General features: G+C 43.2%; 1 protein-coding gene across 1 annotated transcript; it reads right to left on the reverse strand.

The window, feature by feature from the left end:
* Positions 1 to 1,563: 1,563 nt before the first annotated feature.
* Positions 1,564 to 6,843, reverse strand: LOC309685330 (E3 ubiquitin-protein ligase RBBP6-like; the record flags this gene model as incomplete). Its single annotated transcript, XM_082501110.1, has 7 exons — positions 1,564 to 1,704; positions 3,191 to 3,298; positions 3,730 to 3,833; positions 4,532 to 4,704; positions 5,617 to 5,756; positions 6,515 to 6,611; positions 6,731 to 6,843. The coding sequence occupies 7 exons, from the start codon at positions 6,841 to 6,843 to the stop codon at positions 1,564 to 1,566; spliced, it is 876 nt and encodes a 291-aa protein (XP_082357236.1).
* Positions 6,844 to 17,208: the final 10,365 nt, after the last annotated feature.

Genomic DNA, 17,208 nt, shown 5'->3' on the forward strand with positions numbered 1-17,208 from the left:
CGCCCTTTCCCGCCCTTTCCCGCCCTTTCCCTCTCTTTCCCTCTCTTTCCCGCTCTTTCCCGCTCTTTCCCTCTCTTTCCCTCTCTTTCTCTCTCTTTCCCTCTCTTTCCCTCTCTTCAGATGCACTTTAGTGTAACTGCAGTCCGGTCTGCTCTCAAAATGCACAAGTGAAGAGCAACACAACTTCATTGAGCCAACTACTTACTCCTCTTTCAGACTCTGTTGTTCCCTGTAAAACTCCTCCCGAGATACAGGAGGTGCGTGTGTCGTGGGGATGGTACTGCTCTTGCTATCCAAGTTGATGACATGTTTGCAGGAGCTGGGGCATACCCTGGAGCGGGGGGACAGATGGAAGTTGAGCAGGCGGAAACTGAGGAAGAAAACTGTGGAAGAGTGGAAGTGCTTGGGGTGGTGGAAGGCCGGTGGAAAGGGGAAGTGCTTGGGGTGGTGGAGGATACAAGGGAGGTGGAGGCACAGGCACAAAGACTGGTGTTGATGTTGGTAGTGTTGGGCTTGAGCCCTTCTTTGGGAACATTCGCTGTGTGGGAATCCTCGATTTGAACTTCTAAAGAGACCCCAAGACATGTGTCACTGTTTGTAACGCTCTGCCCTGATTTAACAGAGGAAAGAGAACAAAGCGGGAGCATGGTGGCTTCTTGTTCTCAACGTAAGCATATTGCTCCCTGCTTCCTGGTCATTTGAGACTACGCTCATTTCTTGATCCTCTCACTTGCCTTCCACACCCTCACCCCCAACAGTTCCCGCAGTCTTCTCTCCTCTTCTCGCCTTGCGACTGTGGGTGGAGGCTGCCCGTGCTTAAAAGAGACTCCCATCTCCCATGTGCTGAGCGCCCACCGCTCCTCTGCCGCTCCGTGAGACACTTAATACTTCCGATGTTGTCGCCTCACCATGATGTATTTGGCCTGTTCCTGTCCCTGAATTGTTCTTTTCTTGCTTACTGAACTTGAGATTTTTAGATAATCTGTGGAATGGATCCTGGTTTCTGGTTTTATTGCTCATAACATTTTATAAACACACTGTGCCCTTACAATCTATCTAGAACAAATATATACCAAAAGGAAGGACCAGCTTGACACTGCAATGATGGATAAAACAGTCTCTGCTCTCTCCAAATGAGAGAAAGCAGCTTGGCTGTTGGACATGAACGCATTGAAGAAATTCAGAATTGTCATAAAATGACAGCACTGACTTTTCCAAGGATTTGCTCAATTAGTATCAACTAAAATTTTTAGAAAAAAGAATGTTGGAGGCTGATTTCTATGGGGAAATCAATTTTTCCAGCTCTATTCAGCCAGTAATCTAAAGGGTGGCTTTCCATCTGATCCTTTAATTCTCTTTAGGTTTTACATGGAATTATGGTTTCCTCAAAAAGCATTCATTTTTCAGAGTCCTCTTTTCAATCCTGTACTGGGCTTTTATTTTAAATCATCTTACTGCAAGCGCAGATCCCCTCTGCTAAGGCCAATTCAAATTAAGGCATTTAAAATTTAGTTACCACTTGTATTCTCCACAACTATCTGTGCAGACTTTTTTCATTATAAATCAGCTGTTGTGTAAGTTATGTGGTACGGCCTCGTTTAGCAGGTTACAAGTAGGAACATATTGAATTTCGGTAGGACACTTACAGTTCGCAGCCCGGTCTGCCACCTGCTGAGCGAGGCGCACTGCCTCCCATTGGGCGACCTGTTGGAGTGGGGAGAGGACAAAGAGCAAAATCCCATTGAGTTTCTCTGAAGGTCATTTTTTTAAACGAAATTCTGAAGTTATCGTTCCTTACCAGTTGTGGGTATCGGTTGTCCCTGGGGGCCCGGAAGAGTTGGGAACGCTGGTTGTCGCAGCACAGGAACCTGACAGGTCTTGTGAGTAAATGCAAACAGTTGGAAAATAAGCTCTACTAAAATACAAGAATCCTTGCCTATGTTGACAGCAAACTTACCTTCTCTTCCAACAAACTGCTGATTGACAGAGAGGAAGATTGAGGAGGTTCAGCAGCCGTCAGCAGAGCAGCAAGAGGTATAACGCTATCGGCACCACTACAAAAAAACCCACACTTTTATTAATCAAACAGCATTTTGGAATGCTGCTTGAAATATAAAGTCTAAGGTGAGAAAAGGCTGACTACTGGAAATGGAGAAAAAAAATATAAATAAGAGAAACAACTTCAGATTTACAAATGTGAAGTTGGCCGATTCCAAATGAAGCCCTGTCGAGAAGTCCCTATGGACTACTGGCATTGAAAGAGAAATCTCACGGGAAAAATAGTTTATTAAGCTGGCTGCACATGAAAGGATCAGAGTACGTGTAACCCACACGCTCAATCTCAGTGTGGGAAGATGGAAGAGCTGCAATTCTATTGGGAAATGTCGATGTGATCATTCAGAGACTGCCCGAGAGGTTCTTTTGAACTGTGATCCGGTGCATTCAACGGTACGGCCGAGCCCGACAGTCTGCTGGGCAGAGCGGCTGTTTGCATTCAGCGCATGAAGTCGAAAGGGTATAAGCCCTAAACAATAGCACAGATTTCTCATGTATTTTCATATGACTTCACTGGGTTGCAAACTTAGACTGTCATGTTTGTAAATACTTCAGATTTACAGTGTTTCAACGTTTATTATCCAATCTGTATGTGGCACTGACTACACTGTGTATTGCTGAGGATGACTCTGACTTATCATAGTATCGATGATATCAAGACTGTAGAAAAAAGTAATGTGAAAACACCTGGCCAATTTTACCTATAATTGTACTTTTACACTTTTCATGAAAATATTATTTCCCCAGTCCTAAAGAGAAATTGATGCACTCAAGAAGATTTGACATAACTAAATGGTTCCTTTAGGAACTGTGAGCCACATGCAATCAAAGGGCTTCTGGGGAAAAAACGTTCCTCTCTCAGGGTAAACCTTTACTGAACGACTGATAAGGCAACCAAGCAAGAAACAAGTCTGAGAAAATTCTTGCATGAGGCACACTTCCAACTTATCAATGTGTCCTCATTCAAAGTAAAGACAAAACCCAGAAATTCCACAGTTATCTGGAACTGTCACTAATGATGCATAAATCGCCAGCGGAGAAGCTCAAGAAGAAGAATCTGACTGCAGCATTTTGGTGTCTTTCATATTCATGTTGATCTACAGATTTCCTACCGAAAAGGTCCAGGAGGTAAAACAGGCATGAGCGGTGGTGGAGGTGGTGGCGGCGGTGGCGGCTGCTGCTGCTGAATCTGCTGACGGAGCCTTTTTGCATAGCCAGTTCCATTGTTGAAGTTGTTCACAGCCTAGAGGCAGAAAAACGTTTACAAAAAGGTAGTATGAAACTTCAGTAGATACACGAAGAAAAGGCTCCACAGAGTAATGTTACTTGTGTGCTCCTGCAAACGTTATCAATCCTAAAATGAATCAACACACAGATGTATGAACACATCGCATTAAACACTGATATTGATGACGAGTGACTCAGAGTATCTGTATTTAAAGCACTTCAGTGTTAACACCAAATTGGAAAACAAAAGTGTGCCCTGAAGTGGCCCCATTGTCTCTAAAGAGTTGTAAGCTTCTGTAGCAGCAGATGATGTATTTAGAAAGTAAACGTGGCCTTATTATGCAATTTAGCCTTGCTTAAGGAGACGTAAATTATTATTTTCTTCCCTTTCACCTTTTACTAACAGACTTTTCTTACAAACAGTTTGCGTAGAAGTCATCACGTTACCTTGCGCAGGAACTGGTTGGCAATGAGAGCATCAGGAGAAACATCTGTCTGATGACACGTTGGGCATGTGTGTTCCTCAGACTCCAGTAATGCCGTTCTAATACCTGTGTGTCAATAGAGTCATCACAGAAGGTTTAGCCAAAGGACGGCAATGTTGGGGGTTCTAATAAAAAGACATATATGACTGATGGGGGAATATGGCTTTAATTGAGAGCGTGAAGCTGTAAATGTTCAATAGTGTAAAACATTTCTAGTATGCAGCATTTATTTCTGGTATACAGTTTTGATATTTCACCAGTGTAACACTTGATGGTTTGACCAGTCTCTTTTCCACTATCCGCTGCAGTGAGATGTCACCAACCTCACAGTTAATGAATAAAACACACCTCAACAAAACATTAGTAGGTTTGAGTTCTGAAGGATTCCACCAACTCTCCCCTGGAGAAGAATGCAGATTAAATGCCCAACGACCTGTTTGTTGCAGAGCACACAATTATGTGTGAGAGAAAGGGCTGTGAAAAAACTAAATGCATTTGATATCTAATACTGCAATGCACTGCGCAGTTATGCACTCTTCTCATACGCCTCCTTCCGCATGGAAAGAGGATTTAACCGGATGCATGAAAGGAAAAAAAGCTTTCTGCCTTTTTTTTTCCTTTATACAAAAAGAGCCCTTTCCTATTCAGGGGATACATTAGTATGAAATAGAACGGGCAACAACGTAATTTCGCCGTCTCCTATTTCTGCTCTCAGAAAATCAGAGGTGATGTTTTGAATTAACAAACACGGGAAGAATACGTACATTTGTCACAATAACTGTTTCCACAGCAGGGAATAACAGCGGCATCAGTCATTATCTCTTTACAAATGACACACAAAAACTCAGCTGGAATAGGGTCTTCTGAGGACGAGGGGGAGGACGGCTCCTCTGGTAAAAAGGGAGGCTTTTCCTTCTTTCCTCCAGCATAAGCTTCCCTGGAGGGTGGGGTGGGGAAGGAAGAAGAAAAAAGTTACAGATGGGTAAAGGAAAACTGTTCGAAGCTTTGGATATCACCAGAGGAAGACAATAGATGGAATTCTCATTTCACATTTGCCTTCTGAGACGCAGACATTTAGTTTAAACCACTTTGCAATAGTCACAATATGAGAAGAGGGAGGTGGGAACAATCTTCTTTCTGCAGAACTTTCCCATTCATTGGATCAACTAAGAAATTAGCTCAGACTAGAAACATCATTTCTTGACAGCCAGAAATCAGGTGCAATGAATCCCACCTCTCCTGGGCCAGAGGGTACATGCAAATTGTAGGCTCAGGATAAAGTTTGTCTCCGAGTAAGTGCATTTTATAGATGGAAGAGGTCTATGTTACAGCTTCTACAAAAGGAGATGCGTGACAGAAGAACAGAAGTGCCACCAAGTGCATTTTGAAACAGCCACTCCTGCCAGCACACAGTACTATTGTCTTAGTTTATAGCAACAGGAAAATCTCAATGGGTTTCCCACATGGGATTTGATAAAAGTCAGAGCAGGGGAGGAAATCTCAGTCCAAGAGCTATTTGTTAAATTTTACAAGAAGCCTTTGGAACATAAAACAGAAGCAAAATGAGCTTTCCAAGAGAACAACTCCACATTAAACACGACAGAAATGTTTTACAGAAATACAGATTCTTAGCGCACTGCAAGTTTAACCAAGTTCCAGAGGCACGAACAGTAGGACCACCCCATTTTAATACTAGCAAGTATCACAGTTGTTAAGGTGACGATGCAATGCCAGTGCTTCCTCCCCCGTAATGACCGACGCTGGCCAACTCGGTTGCATCGTCCCTCAGGCATTTACGCATGGTTTGTCTCCTTCACTTTTTGGTCCATCCAATTAACTCCATACTTACGCATTAATAATCGGTAGTGCACATTTTCCAGTGTTTTTCAGCATAGCACCCTTTCTATTGGGATCTTTCACGTCCATCACGAAACTCCTTGGTATTTCTGTGCTCTTTTTAATTCTGGGAAAAGGCTTAAAATTTTTGTCCTGTTAAAAAAAGAAATGCAGACATATCTCATCTTAAGACCCACGCTTAGAATGACATTTCAATGATTATTTTAAGCAGCAAAAGCCCTTAATCCTCTCCTTTTACCTAGCGCAAGGGTTTCTCAACTAAAATACTTATTTTCCTAAATTAATAGAGCCAATACGTTTCAAAGACTTGAGCAGCGTATTGAACTCAATCGACGTTCTTTTGCTTAACTTCAGGTTCCATAAGGGTAACATATCCCTGAGCTCACCACCCACTCAGAAAAGAGACGCAATCGCATATGGCTCCAAAGCGCAGTCCAGAGTGAGAGCTGAACTCAGTGCTCGGAATCGGCCACTGCAGAAACTTACTTTCACCACCTATATACATGAAGGCTGCACATGCATTCAGCGACTGATGTTACCTGGCATGAGTACTCAGCCAGAGACTTGTGTCATTAAAACACGCAAATACTCAATAGGTGGGGTCAACAGAAACATCAATAGTATTGAAATATATGTAAATACACATGAAAGTTCCCAGAGAAAGATCTATGGACATATTTAATGTCTATGACGTAGAAAAAAGAAAATGTCACATTTTTAATTCTAGGTTTCCCTTGAATTTTGAAGGCTTTTGCAACATTGCCATATAGCATCTGTCTGTCACCCCAAGAGAAACACTTCCGAATAAGAGCGTTCCCGTGTTTGTTACGTAACTGCCAAGGTAAAAATAAGAAAAGCTAAGTAACACCAGCAGTCCCCCACAATCTTACCCCATTTGTTGGGCAGTGCTTTATATAGTGGCCAGGTTTTCCGCAACGAAAGCAAATGTATGATGGTGGAGGTGGAGCCAAGGGTTTCTTCATGGAACTAACAATTTTTTGGGAAAAGAAGAAAAAGGTATGCATTTGTCTCTCTTGTTAAAAGAACCCACCTCTACAATCTTTCCATAATCTTCAAAGAAGAGATGTGACATTAGCAACACTTACTTCATTGGATCGTATTTACAGCACGACTGGATCATCGTAGCTTTCGTTATATCTTCTTCGGAAGCACCGGCCAGGTCGTCACTCTGTGTAACAGGGAAGGATTTGATGCACATGTTAGAGACACGTTCAAGCCCACACCGCCACAGACAGCACCGCTCACCCCATCCTGGAAAGAGCAGCACAACGCTAGCTGAGGTTGCGTGAAAACAGCTGCTTCGATCAAATACAGTTGTCCTGAACGTGTTCTGGGGAGTCCATATGCCATCGCGTGATGTTTATGTGCCCGTTCACCCCCCTGAAAAGAGCATTCTCGGGCACTCAGAACCTTCGGCTCTGTTTGTACCTCACAGAAAGACTGGTGTGAACAATCCAGTTTTCTTCCAAGTGGACTGAAGCTATGTGCAGAAAAAAATATACTATCCCGTATTTTTAAAGGGATTTTTAAGCTCCGGACCATTAGAAGGACAAGCTATCCACTGTTCATTTAATGGGGAAAGATGCATGCAACTATCAGTATTTATATTTTGCAGCATTAAAAGGACACTCAAGAGTCGGGGAAGTTGTTCCAAAACCAAAGCTAAGCAATACAATGTGAAAAAGGAAAAAAATACCCTCTAAACAATTTTCATTGCAGGAAACAAAAAGCACGCAACAACCCATACAAACATACGTATCACAAGCTACGGACAGACAGAGGTAGAACACGGCACCAAGTTCAGCTGTGCAAACCTTGAACCTGCATGATCTAAAACCCACCATACATTATCTGTACAACATAAAGTCGTACAGGAAATTTTCCAGCATATTCACTATGAAATACAATGCACTGCTGGGCACAAATACCGATATTCACATGAGAACTGCGCAAATGATGGCATTACTCACTTTTTGCTATGCTGAATTCAATACATTGTATTTGCCACATAGACTACATTTTACTGGAAAATAGATTAAGTCAATGTTTGGAAAATTAATACAAGGCGACATTGTTTAGAATTAAGTGCAGTGTGTAGAAAAACCTTTGAGACTGTTTTTACATACTGCTTTTGATGTTCCACTCGTAGGCCCAGTTTGACTTCTAGGAGAAGAAAGAAAGGGGATCAGAACTTCAAATAAAGCACTTGTACCCAACATAAAGCAGTGAAAACACATTCGAAAACCCGAACATCAAAACATTATGTTCTGACAATCTAGTGAACGGGGAAGTTCCTTTGTATACATAACCTGTTCTCTCCTGGTACTGAAAAAACCCAAACCCCAAATCACAGTTCTCCTTGGTCACAAAGCACTCTGAGACTGACAGATAGAGAACACGGCAGTGCAAGAGGAAGTCCTCAGATATTTTATCTCGGCTCTGTAAGTACCAAAAAAATGAAGCCTGTGCTACAGTTTTGTGTTCTTGAAGAATCAGCCACCAAAGCATAGAGGTAACTTCAGCCAATCTGTGGGTCCCTGGTATTACAAATGGGTACCAGATAGAGCAGTTTAGTTTCTAAGAAGGAACAGTCATAATTTTGACGCTTCAAAGTGCAAGTTTACTTCCGTGAAACAAATCAGTAGTCTGACAAAGAAATAACAAAAATCTCAGCAGCACAGTCTGTAGAACAGTGTTTCTCTGGAAGCCCACACACTGTCTTCAGGTATCCACCACGCTTAGCCATGAAGGTGTCAAAATACTAAACGTGTTCCATATGCTAAATGGACTAAAAATAGTAGTAGCAATGACACCTGAAAGCATTTTGTGTGATTTAGGAGTCTGGTGACCAAAATAAAAGATACATTAAAATCTGCCCCATGACAACAAAAGGTCAGAGCAGCTTTAACAAGAGAGGTACAATCTCAATGCCTCTGTAAACTAATACCCATAAAAAAAGCTAACACACTGAAACCTGAACAAAGAATACAACGCTTTATGGACACTTACATAACTGATGGTTTGCTGCTAGCTTTAACTCCTCCAGCAGGGATTCTTCCGACAATTACCCATGAGTTCTTAGGAGTCGGGGCATTGTCATCTGCGTATTCTGAAAACAACATAAATACAGAAAAGAATATCAATCAGTTTTTAAGAATATATGTTACTATGTACTTACACAACACTTCAGAAAATTCTTTCACAGATTTAAAGGCAAAATTTTCTGTGTAACATTGTGCTGTTATCGCCTCAACACTCTAACAGTACATTTCAAGAAGTCTTCAGGTTTCATCATCAAACCCAAGCAGCAAAATCTTCAATTTTTAAAATAGTTTGAATGCCAACAGCAAAATGCTCTCAAAGGTCACTACAGGAGAGTCTGACAATGCGTGAGGTTCTTTCCTGATCTAGCCTAAGCTGCTTTGGCTTCTGTGAGGCTACAAATGGAATCGGATTATTACTGGTTCGTTAAATGAACTAATACAGATTGTTTTCAGTCGTGCCACTTGGTCAAGAATGAAGTAGAAACATATTAAGGGAGGTAAATATTTATTAGCTTGTCTTCCTTGGACCTTAATTATGTTGGATAAAGCACAACATTCAAAACAACATGGAACTCTTTTGGTACTATCTTTTACAAGACACTTCAAGGGGGTACTTATTTCTTCTAAATTTAGTTCTATAAAAGTTTGGTGTATGGCTGCATCTAATCCTCTAGACAGCCAAGAGAGCCAGCAGAGAGCGCGGCGCCATCTCACCTGTCTTTGGCGCTGTCTTATGATCCAATAAACAGCCCCCAAAGAGTGCCCGTCTCTCTCCATGTCCAACAGTGAGCCCACATGTGAAATCTAAACTACATTCCTAACCTTAGGGTGGTTAAACTTAGACTACATAGATCTTGATCGTGAAGAAAAAGTCTATGAAAGACCTATGTTGTGTATCTCAGGAACGTACGCGTAGGGTTAACAGCCCATTTCCACCTTTTCCATTTACAGTCGTCTGATGCAGGGAGTCACCACGCGTGTGACAGTATAAATATATATGGGGAAAAAGGAATGAAGGATTTTTATGCTCTTTGTAATATGCTATCTTTTATCGTCACTAAATTAAAAAAGCGGGGAGGACGGGAAACTATGTCATCGTTTCTCCCTGTAACAGTAATTTGAAAACTGGTAAACATTGTCCGAGAAGACGGAAAGTACTTGCCTTTCTGCAAGCGTCGCTTGGTAGCTTCCAAGGGTAATAGCTCATTTTCCCAACGCAAAGACGCGGTTTTTGTTGATCGGTGTTTGTGAGGGTACTGAATCCTGTAATACTCGCCTAAATATATCCCAAGAGGGAAAAAAACCACCGGAGTTTACTATATTGGCAGTGCTGCTGTTTAGGAAAGAGTGACTAATTCTGTATTTACCAGATATATAGCACACTTCCTTTATTGCTCTTTCCTCTTCAATATCTGCAGCAGTCTTAGGCACCCATTCAGAAACATCTGTAGGAAACAGTTTTAAAAGATTTTTAGGTATCTATACAAAGACCTTCAACAATTCTTAATAATCAAATCCCATAATGAATTTCATTTCGGTCATGGCTGTTTCTTTTCTGACTGTAGCCTCTGCTTCGGGACAGAAAAAGGGTTCCTTAATATTAGGCATTGCCAAGTGCAATGGAATTGCACTCACAACACATATTAAGCTAACGTTTGGTGATTTAAAATGATTCAAAAGCATCTTCAGCACTCCTTTGCAAAATAATCCTTCATTTACACCCAAAAGGAAATCTCCTGACTAAACACGTCACTGGGGAGTGTGTGTCACCAAACCTCTGCCTAAAGTCACCATCACGTGACGTCTGCCGGCAGAGCTGGTGAAGTGAGCGCTCCTTATCTGTCCCAGTTCAGGTATGTGATTTATACCACTGCTGACATCTACAGCCAGGCATTTCACAGGAGTTAGAAAACGTTGCCTCACTCCCATCTGGGGACTACCAGTTCCAAAATTTGAAGATTAGCTGGAAACTATTTCCAAAAATTGTCAACAACTCTTCTCTAAAAAAAAAATTATAATACATCAGTTGTGAAGTACATTGCAAGGGTCCAAAACCCCGACTCTACTTCATTGAAAAAGAAAGACAAAAACTTTTTACAGTTCTCTTTCTCTTCATCGTCCTCTTCGTCATCTTCGTCATTGAGGTTTATAATCACTGGAGGGTGAACCGGTAGTAAAATATTCTTATGAGTTCTGAGCGATTGTTGACGATGGGCCGGAGGCAGAATCCCTTCTCCTACACCCTGTGGCAATGGGGCATCTGCAGATAAGAACATTATATGTATTTTATTAGGAGGGAACTAGAACATCAAGTCCAGGTTCAGACCAGCAGGTACAGTTTTTAAATCATTATCATATTGAAGGAATCATTAAATAGAGAGATTGTGCATTGTAGAAAAAATCTGCAGAGGTTGACATCTTCCAACCACCAGAGAGTAGGAGAGACACTCTCTTCCAAGAGCACCTTCCAACTACAGAGAGTAGGAAGAATCATGGGCACTTGCTTCTCTGAATGGGCAGATGAGGCAGTGCTGAAGAAAGCCTTTTGCAAAGAGGAACACAGTTATCATTCTACGCTATGTAAAAAAGGACGAGGGGGTATGGTATTGCCTTGCACACTGTATTTCAATAGCCTGCGTCCAATGTTCACGCCTGAACAATTTATTCCAAATGATGAATGGAAAGACACCTGCACGCACTGCACTGTATTCCGACGTTATCTATCCGAGGGGGGTCTCATCCATCTCACATGTTGTGCTCTATCAACAGATATTGCTACCGGTGGCCCTACCAACCTCCTCCCCCACCACACACACTACTCATTTCTCTTACATCATTATCTGCCTACTCACCGCTTTCACTACTGGAGAGATTTAATCTAGCAAATACCCAAGGAAAGCAACACTTTTACTCTGTGGACCCTGGCAACCTAAATTGCCATTTGTGAGTTCATCTTTCATGTCACTTATAGTTAGGAAGACCTGTAATGTGACAGCTGAAAAAAATCATGTGGCAGACCCTATTCAAACGCCAATACAATTCCTTTCTTTGCCTTCAACTTGCTGGGGCAGCAGATCATACCCGAGTGATTTGTAACAGTGCGTTTCTTGACCTTAATACATACTATGTAAGCACGGGAAGTAAGCACTGGGAGGGCGTTTTCCTGTATCTACTTACTCTCATGAACAAATGGTTGAGAATATATTTTTACTCACTGTTACTAGGCGGCAAAAAAGGCCCATTCATGTAACGAGGTTTGCTGTGATGGAAGGCACAACTGACGCTCAAACAGCCTGAGGGTTGTCTTTCCCAGCAACAGGAGGTGTTGCTGTACTTTTGCTGCAGGAGAAAACAGTTTTCAGGTACTGTAAATACAACAATAAAAATGGACTAAATGGATTAATACGGGGTGTGCTGCTGTGAACACAGCGACAGAATCTGCACCCGGAACCCACATGAGGACAATGACTTTGTGGGTAAGTCACGCTACATTCCCGTACGCTAGTGGTTGCCTCAAAAGTGAATCTCCTCTTTTAAAACTCTTCGGTTTTAATTAATAATACAGTAGTCCAGGTATAACAGCATTATGGTGACAAATATAAACTCGGGTTTATATCCTGGGTATGAACGACATCCCAGCTGACAGCTGGAAATGCCAGGTTGCCGGTTATTTCTTAACCAGTTTCTGAGTGATTTTTTAGAGGAAAACAAAGTCACACTTGAAAATATCGGAGCATTTGAAGGTCAGTTTCACTCAGTTCCAGACACCAGTAGCTGGGTCTAGGAGCAGCATCTCAAACCCACGCCACTGTTGGACTGTAGTCAGTACGACTGGGCCATCCCCTGAGACACGCTGGGGGCTGGAGCCAAAGCCCATCGCCCCAGCATTAATGCCTAAATCCCCCGGGATGAAACGGATGCAATGACAAAGAGCCTCACAGCTGCCCCCGGATTTTCACCAGGTGGAATATAAATATTTCTTGGAAGAACAAACCCCTTTTGAAGGACTTTGCTTTAAAGAACTGGTTTTGCAAAATTCAGGGAGTCGCTATAAGCAGAAGTTGCAAACATGGCCTATTTATTCAGAATATAATGTTGGTTCAACAGGACAGTGATGAGTGATCTCTATGCGCGGTTTTTAACTTGTGTATTCTCTGAGTATCCGAGCCCAGTTCCCAGGAAAAATTGTCCATAGTTTAGATGATCAGTAGCTCTTCTCAGCACTTCTGAAGATCAGATATCTCATCTACAGATGCTGCCATAACCCAGCCAGCGTGACACAGCAACTTCAAACTTTACATAACAAACCTCCCTTTCAACATGGACATCTCAAGAAAATCAACAATACAAACCACTCTAAAATCTACTGCATTTACCTGTGCAGAGTCGGAATAAAAATAGTCGTCATTCCCAGCAGTGGCCATTTTCACCTTTTGTGCTTCTCCTCCACTGCCAGAACATACATGAAAACGTTAAAGCTATCAATAGTCAGGCAAATCGTATTCTTACCCTGAAAGCAGTCATTTTCTTTCAAAAACTAGACCGTCAGAACCTTACCTCTGATTCTTTCTTGAAACAAAACTACAACTGACAGTGAAATACACACACAAACGAAGAGGTGGTACCTGCTCCAGGCTTGCTGCACCAACAAAGGCAGTTGCCAGCCAGTACAGAATGTTATGCTTCCGAGGTTCCATGGTTGCCAGCCACTCCTCCAGCTCATGAAATGATAAAGATGGTGCTTTGGGACCTGTCCGGCATGAATGTCTTCCTTTATCTCCATTGCTTCAGAGTAAAGTGTGGAAAATTGGACCGTTTCAAAGAGTCTCCCATTCCACCGTTTCCTCAACGTAAATGGAACAAACCCATTTGGTGGGGCTTAAATAGTACCCAGCTTCTTGCTGTAGGAAGTGTGGTCTTAGAAACAAATCTAAGACAAACCTTATTCTTTGGCTGGGTTTTAGCCAAAATCCTTGTGATCAGTGTGTTTCTTACTGTACCTTGTTCTTGGGATGGAGAAACTTGCTGCTTCCTGTTAGTCCCCTGTTAGCCGTTACCTGCTCACACTGCTGGGCTTCATTGCTTTTTCTTGCTGCCGTGGTGTCCACTGCCACAGCTCAAGCAGAAAGAACAGCATATGCCCGTGCCCCCAGTTAACACCTCTGTTCCCATTCAGGTCCCAGGCTGCCCTGAACAAAAACTATCTAGCACTGTTAGACCAAAACTGGGGAACTTAGGAGTAAAGCATAACAGGAAGCACTGAAAGGAAAAGGAGCTGTGACCTCAAAAGAGAAGGATGCCGCCACTTGACGAGTACGAAGGATACAGATGAAGCCAAAAAAGAAGGGAGGTAGATACAAGGCAGAATTCAAGCCAGAGGCCTAGAAGTGCATGTGACTGCTGGTTTCTTGGGAAAAAAAACCCAACAAAACCGCCACCACTGGGCTGGACGGACTAATCACCGGAGCACACCTGTACTGTATGCCATGGGTCTGCCAGCGGGAAGGGTGACAGGCGCATACATGACAAGCAGGTGCCAGTGACTCCATGGGCACAAACGGTCCGAGGCTCAGCAGTAGTGACACCCAAGTTGGGGAAGAAGTACGAAGGCATCAAAACAACTTCTCGTCTCTCGAGGAGCCCATCAACTTGTCTGTAACTCGAGTATCAGCGGATACTGCGGATAACTGTGAAGGAGAATACTGCACACCTGAACACGGGGACTTTGGCACTGGAATAAAGAGATTTCTGCAGGGATGGATCCACCTGAGCACAGAAGGGGACCAAGGTGGGGAGTGCAGGCGAGAGCTGTGAACAGAGACACGATATGAGAAGGCTCCCACAGTTCCATAAGCCCGACATCTGACTGGGGCACACGGGGCAAGGAAAGCTCCAGAAAGCAGATGAGGACCATGAATAATGAACTGTCAGTGGGCAGCATCAGCAGAGTAAGAAAGTGCTAATGCTGCCAAGAGCGATCCAAACAGGGGCTCTTTGTAGCTGTATAGCTGTGCCCAAATGAGGCAGAAAACGAGAAGAATGAATTCTCTACTGGGTTTGCCTGGCAAGGGTCTGGTAGTGTGTCGTGGTTTAGGCCAAATCCACCACTGGGGACCCGAGGGACCCCAGACGGGACCGACAGATGCTCCCCTCTACCCCTCTACAAAGAGAGAGGCAGAGGAGGAAAAAGAGACTTACGAGTTTAGAAGAAACTAAACTACTTTAATGAAATATTAATAATAAAATAAAAGGAAATAATGAAAAATATATACAAAACCGTATCAAGCTCCCGAGATGACAATCACGTCACCGGCTGGCACTGGGGCAGTCCCAGGCTGGACTCAGTAACGGACGGGAACTGGATTCCGGATCTGGAGTCAGGATTGGGATCACAGGCAGAGAGAGTCCTCCTCAGACGTCGGCCATTGAAGGAAGAGCCCGTGACCCTTTGGTCCCTCAGCTTTTATACTGAGCATGAGGCAGATGGGATGGAATACCCTGTTGGTCAGTTTTGGGTCACCTGTCCTGTCCGCTCCTCCCTCCAGGTGGGACCCCACTATGCTTTTCCGCTTCCGACCCTCCAACGTGGCAAATAACAAAGTTGGTTGGCCGTGGGGGTTATGGCAATGAGTATAAGCAGGAGCCTCTCTGCATCCCACGCCCGGGCATCAGCTATAACAATTGGTCTTATCACTCTGAGAGAGTGAACACTCTCTGCACAATATGCAGTTAATTTCAGTAGTTAGAAGAGGCCCAGCTAAGAAGCGAAGTTACTGAACAAAATTGGTTCTGTTTTACCTCAAACCAGGACATTCCACCCCTTATTCCATACCATTTGCATCTTGCTCAGATTACTATTACTTTTATACATCAAATTTACACACACACAGTTATATGTGATATGGATATATGCAGGTCACTCATCTACGGTTTATGTTTATATACAAAATTTTAAGTCCATTTAGTTCATGATTGCAGGATCTCATCTCAGGGCAGTAAAGATGGTACAAAATTCATTCTGGTTCGTGCCCATGGGTAGCATGTTCATCTTGGAGAGCTTGCTGGACGCCACTTGATGAAGCTAGCTCAGGTTTCATCACCACTGTGTTATTCTGAAAAACACTTATTGAACATTGTTAGTATTATGTAGTGATCAGCATCATACTGCTCAGGATTGAGTATTCTCACCAAGGGTTAAATTCCCTTGAGGTACACATTGAACTTCTCCATCCTTCAGCATCACCCACCAAGTACATCCAGGTCCTTGGGCAAAAACAGTCCCACGAATGGGTTTGCTTTTGCCTGAAGCAGGGAAAACCCAAACAGTTTTCCCTAACAAATTCCTTTCATGCACCACAGGGACTTTATCCCCTTCTACAATATGTAAAAGGTCTGATTGAGCAGGACCAGCTCGATTGATGGATCCCCTGGTGTTAACTAACCAGGTAGCTTGTTGTAAATGCTTGTCCCAATTTTTAAAGGTTCCACCTCCTATAGCTTTTAGGGTGGTTTTTAACAGTCCATTGTATCGCTCAATCTTCCCAGAAGCTGGTGCATGATAGGGGATATGATATATCCACTCAATACCATGTTCTTTTGCCCAATTACTTATAAGATTGTTTTTAAAATGAGTCCCATTGTCTGACTCAATTCTTTCTGGCGTGCCATGTCGCCACAAGACTTGCCTTTCAAGGCCCAGGATGGTATTCCGGGCAGTGGCATGAGGTACAGCATAGGTTTCCAACCATCCTGTGCTTGCTTCCACCATTGTAAGCACATAGCGCTTACCCTGGCGAGTTTGAGGGAGTGTGATGTAATCAACTTGCCAAGCTTCCCCATATTTATATTTCAGCCATCGTCCCCCATACCACAAAGGTTTTAACTGTTTAGCTTGCTTGATTTCGGCGCATGTTTCACAGTCATGGATAACCTGCGCAATAGCGTCCATGGTTAAATCCACGCCTCGGTCACGTGCCCATTTATATGTTGCATCCCTTCCTTGATGACCTGAAGTGTCATGGGCCCACCGAGCTAAGAATAGTTCACCTTTATGTTCCCAGTCCAAGTCTGTCTGGAAAATTTTAGCAGCCTGATCCGCTTGCTGATTGTTTTGATGTTCCTCAGTGGCCCGACTCATGGGTACATGGGCATCTACGTGACGTACCTTTACGACTAGGTTTGATAGCCGGTCGGCAATATCTTGCCACAGCTCAGCAGCCCAGATGGGTTTACCTCTGCGCTGCCAGTTGCTCTGCTTCCACTGCTTTAGCCACCCCCACAGAGCATTTGCCACCATCCATGAGTCAGTATAGAGATAGAGTATTGGCCACTTTTCTCGTTCAGCAACGTCCAATGCCAGCTGGATGGCTTTTACCTCTGCAAATTGACTCGATTCACCTTGTCCTTCAGCAGCTTCCGCGACTCGTCGTGTAGGACTCCATACAGCAGCTTTCCACCTTCGATGTTTTCCTACAATACGACAAGACCCATCAGTAAACAAGGCATACTGTTTCTCATTA

Source organism: Vanellus vanellus (assembly GCF_965231255.1).
Source record: "Vanellus vanellus genome assembly, contig: HAP1_SCAFFOLD_59, whole genome shotgun sequence".
NCBI lineage: Eukaryota > Metazoa > Chordata > Aves > Charadriiformes > Charadriidae > Vanellus > Vanellus vanellus.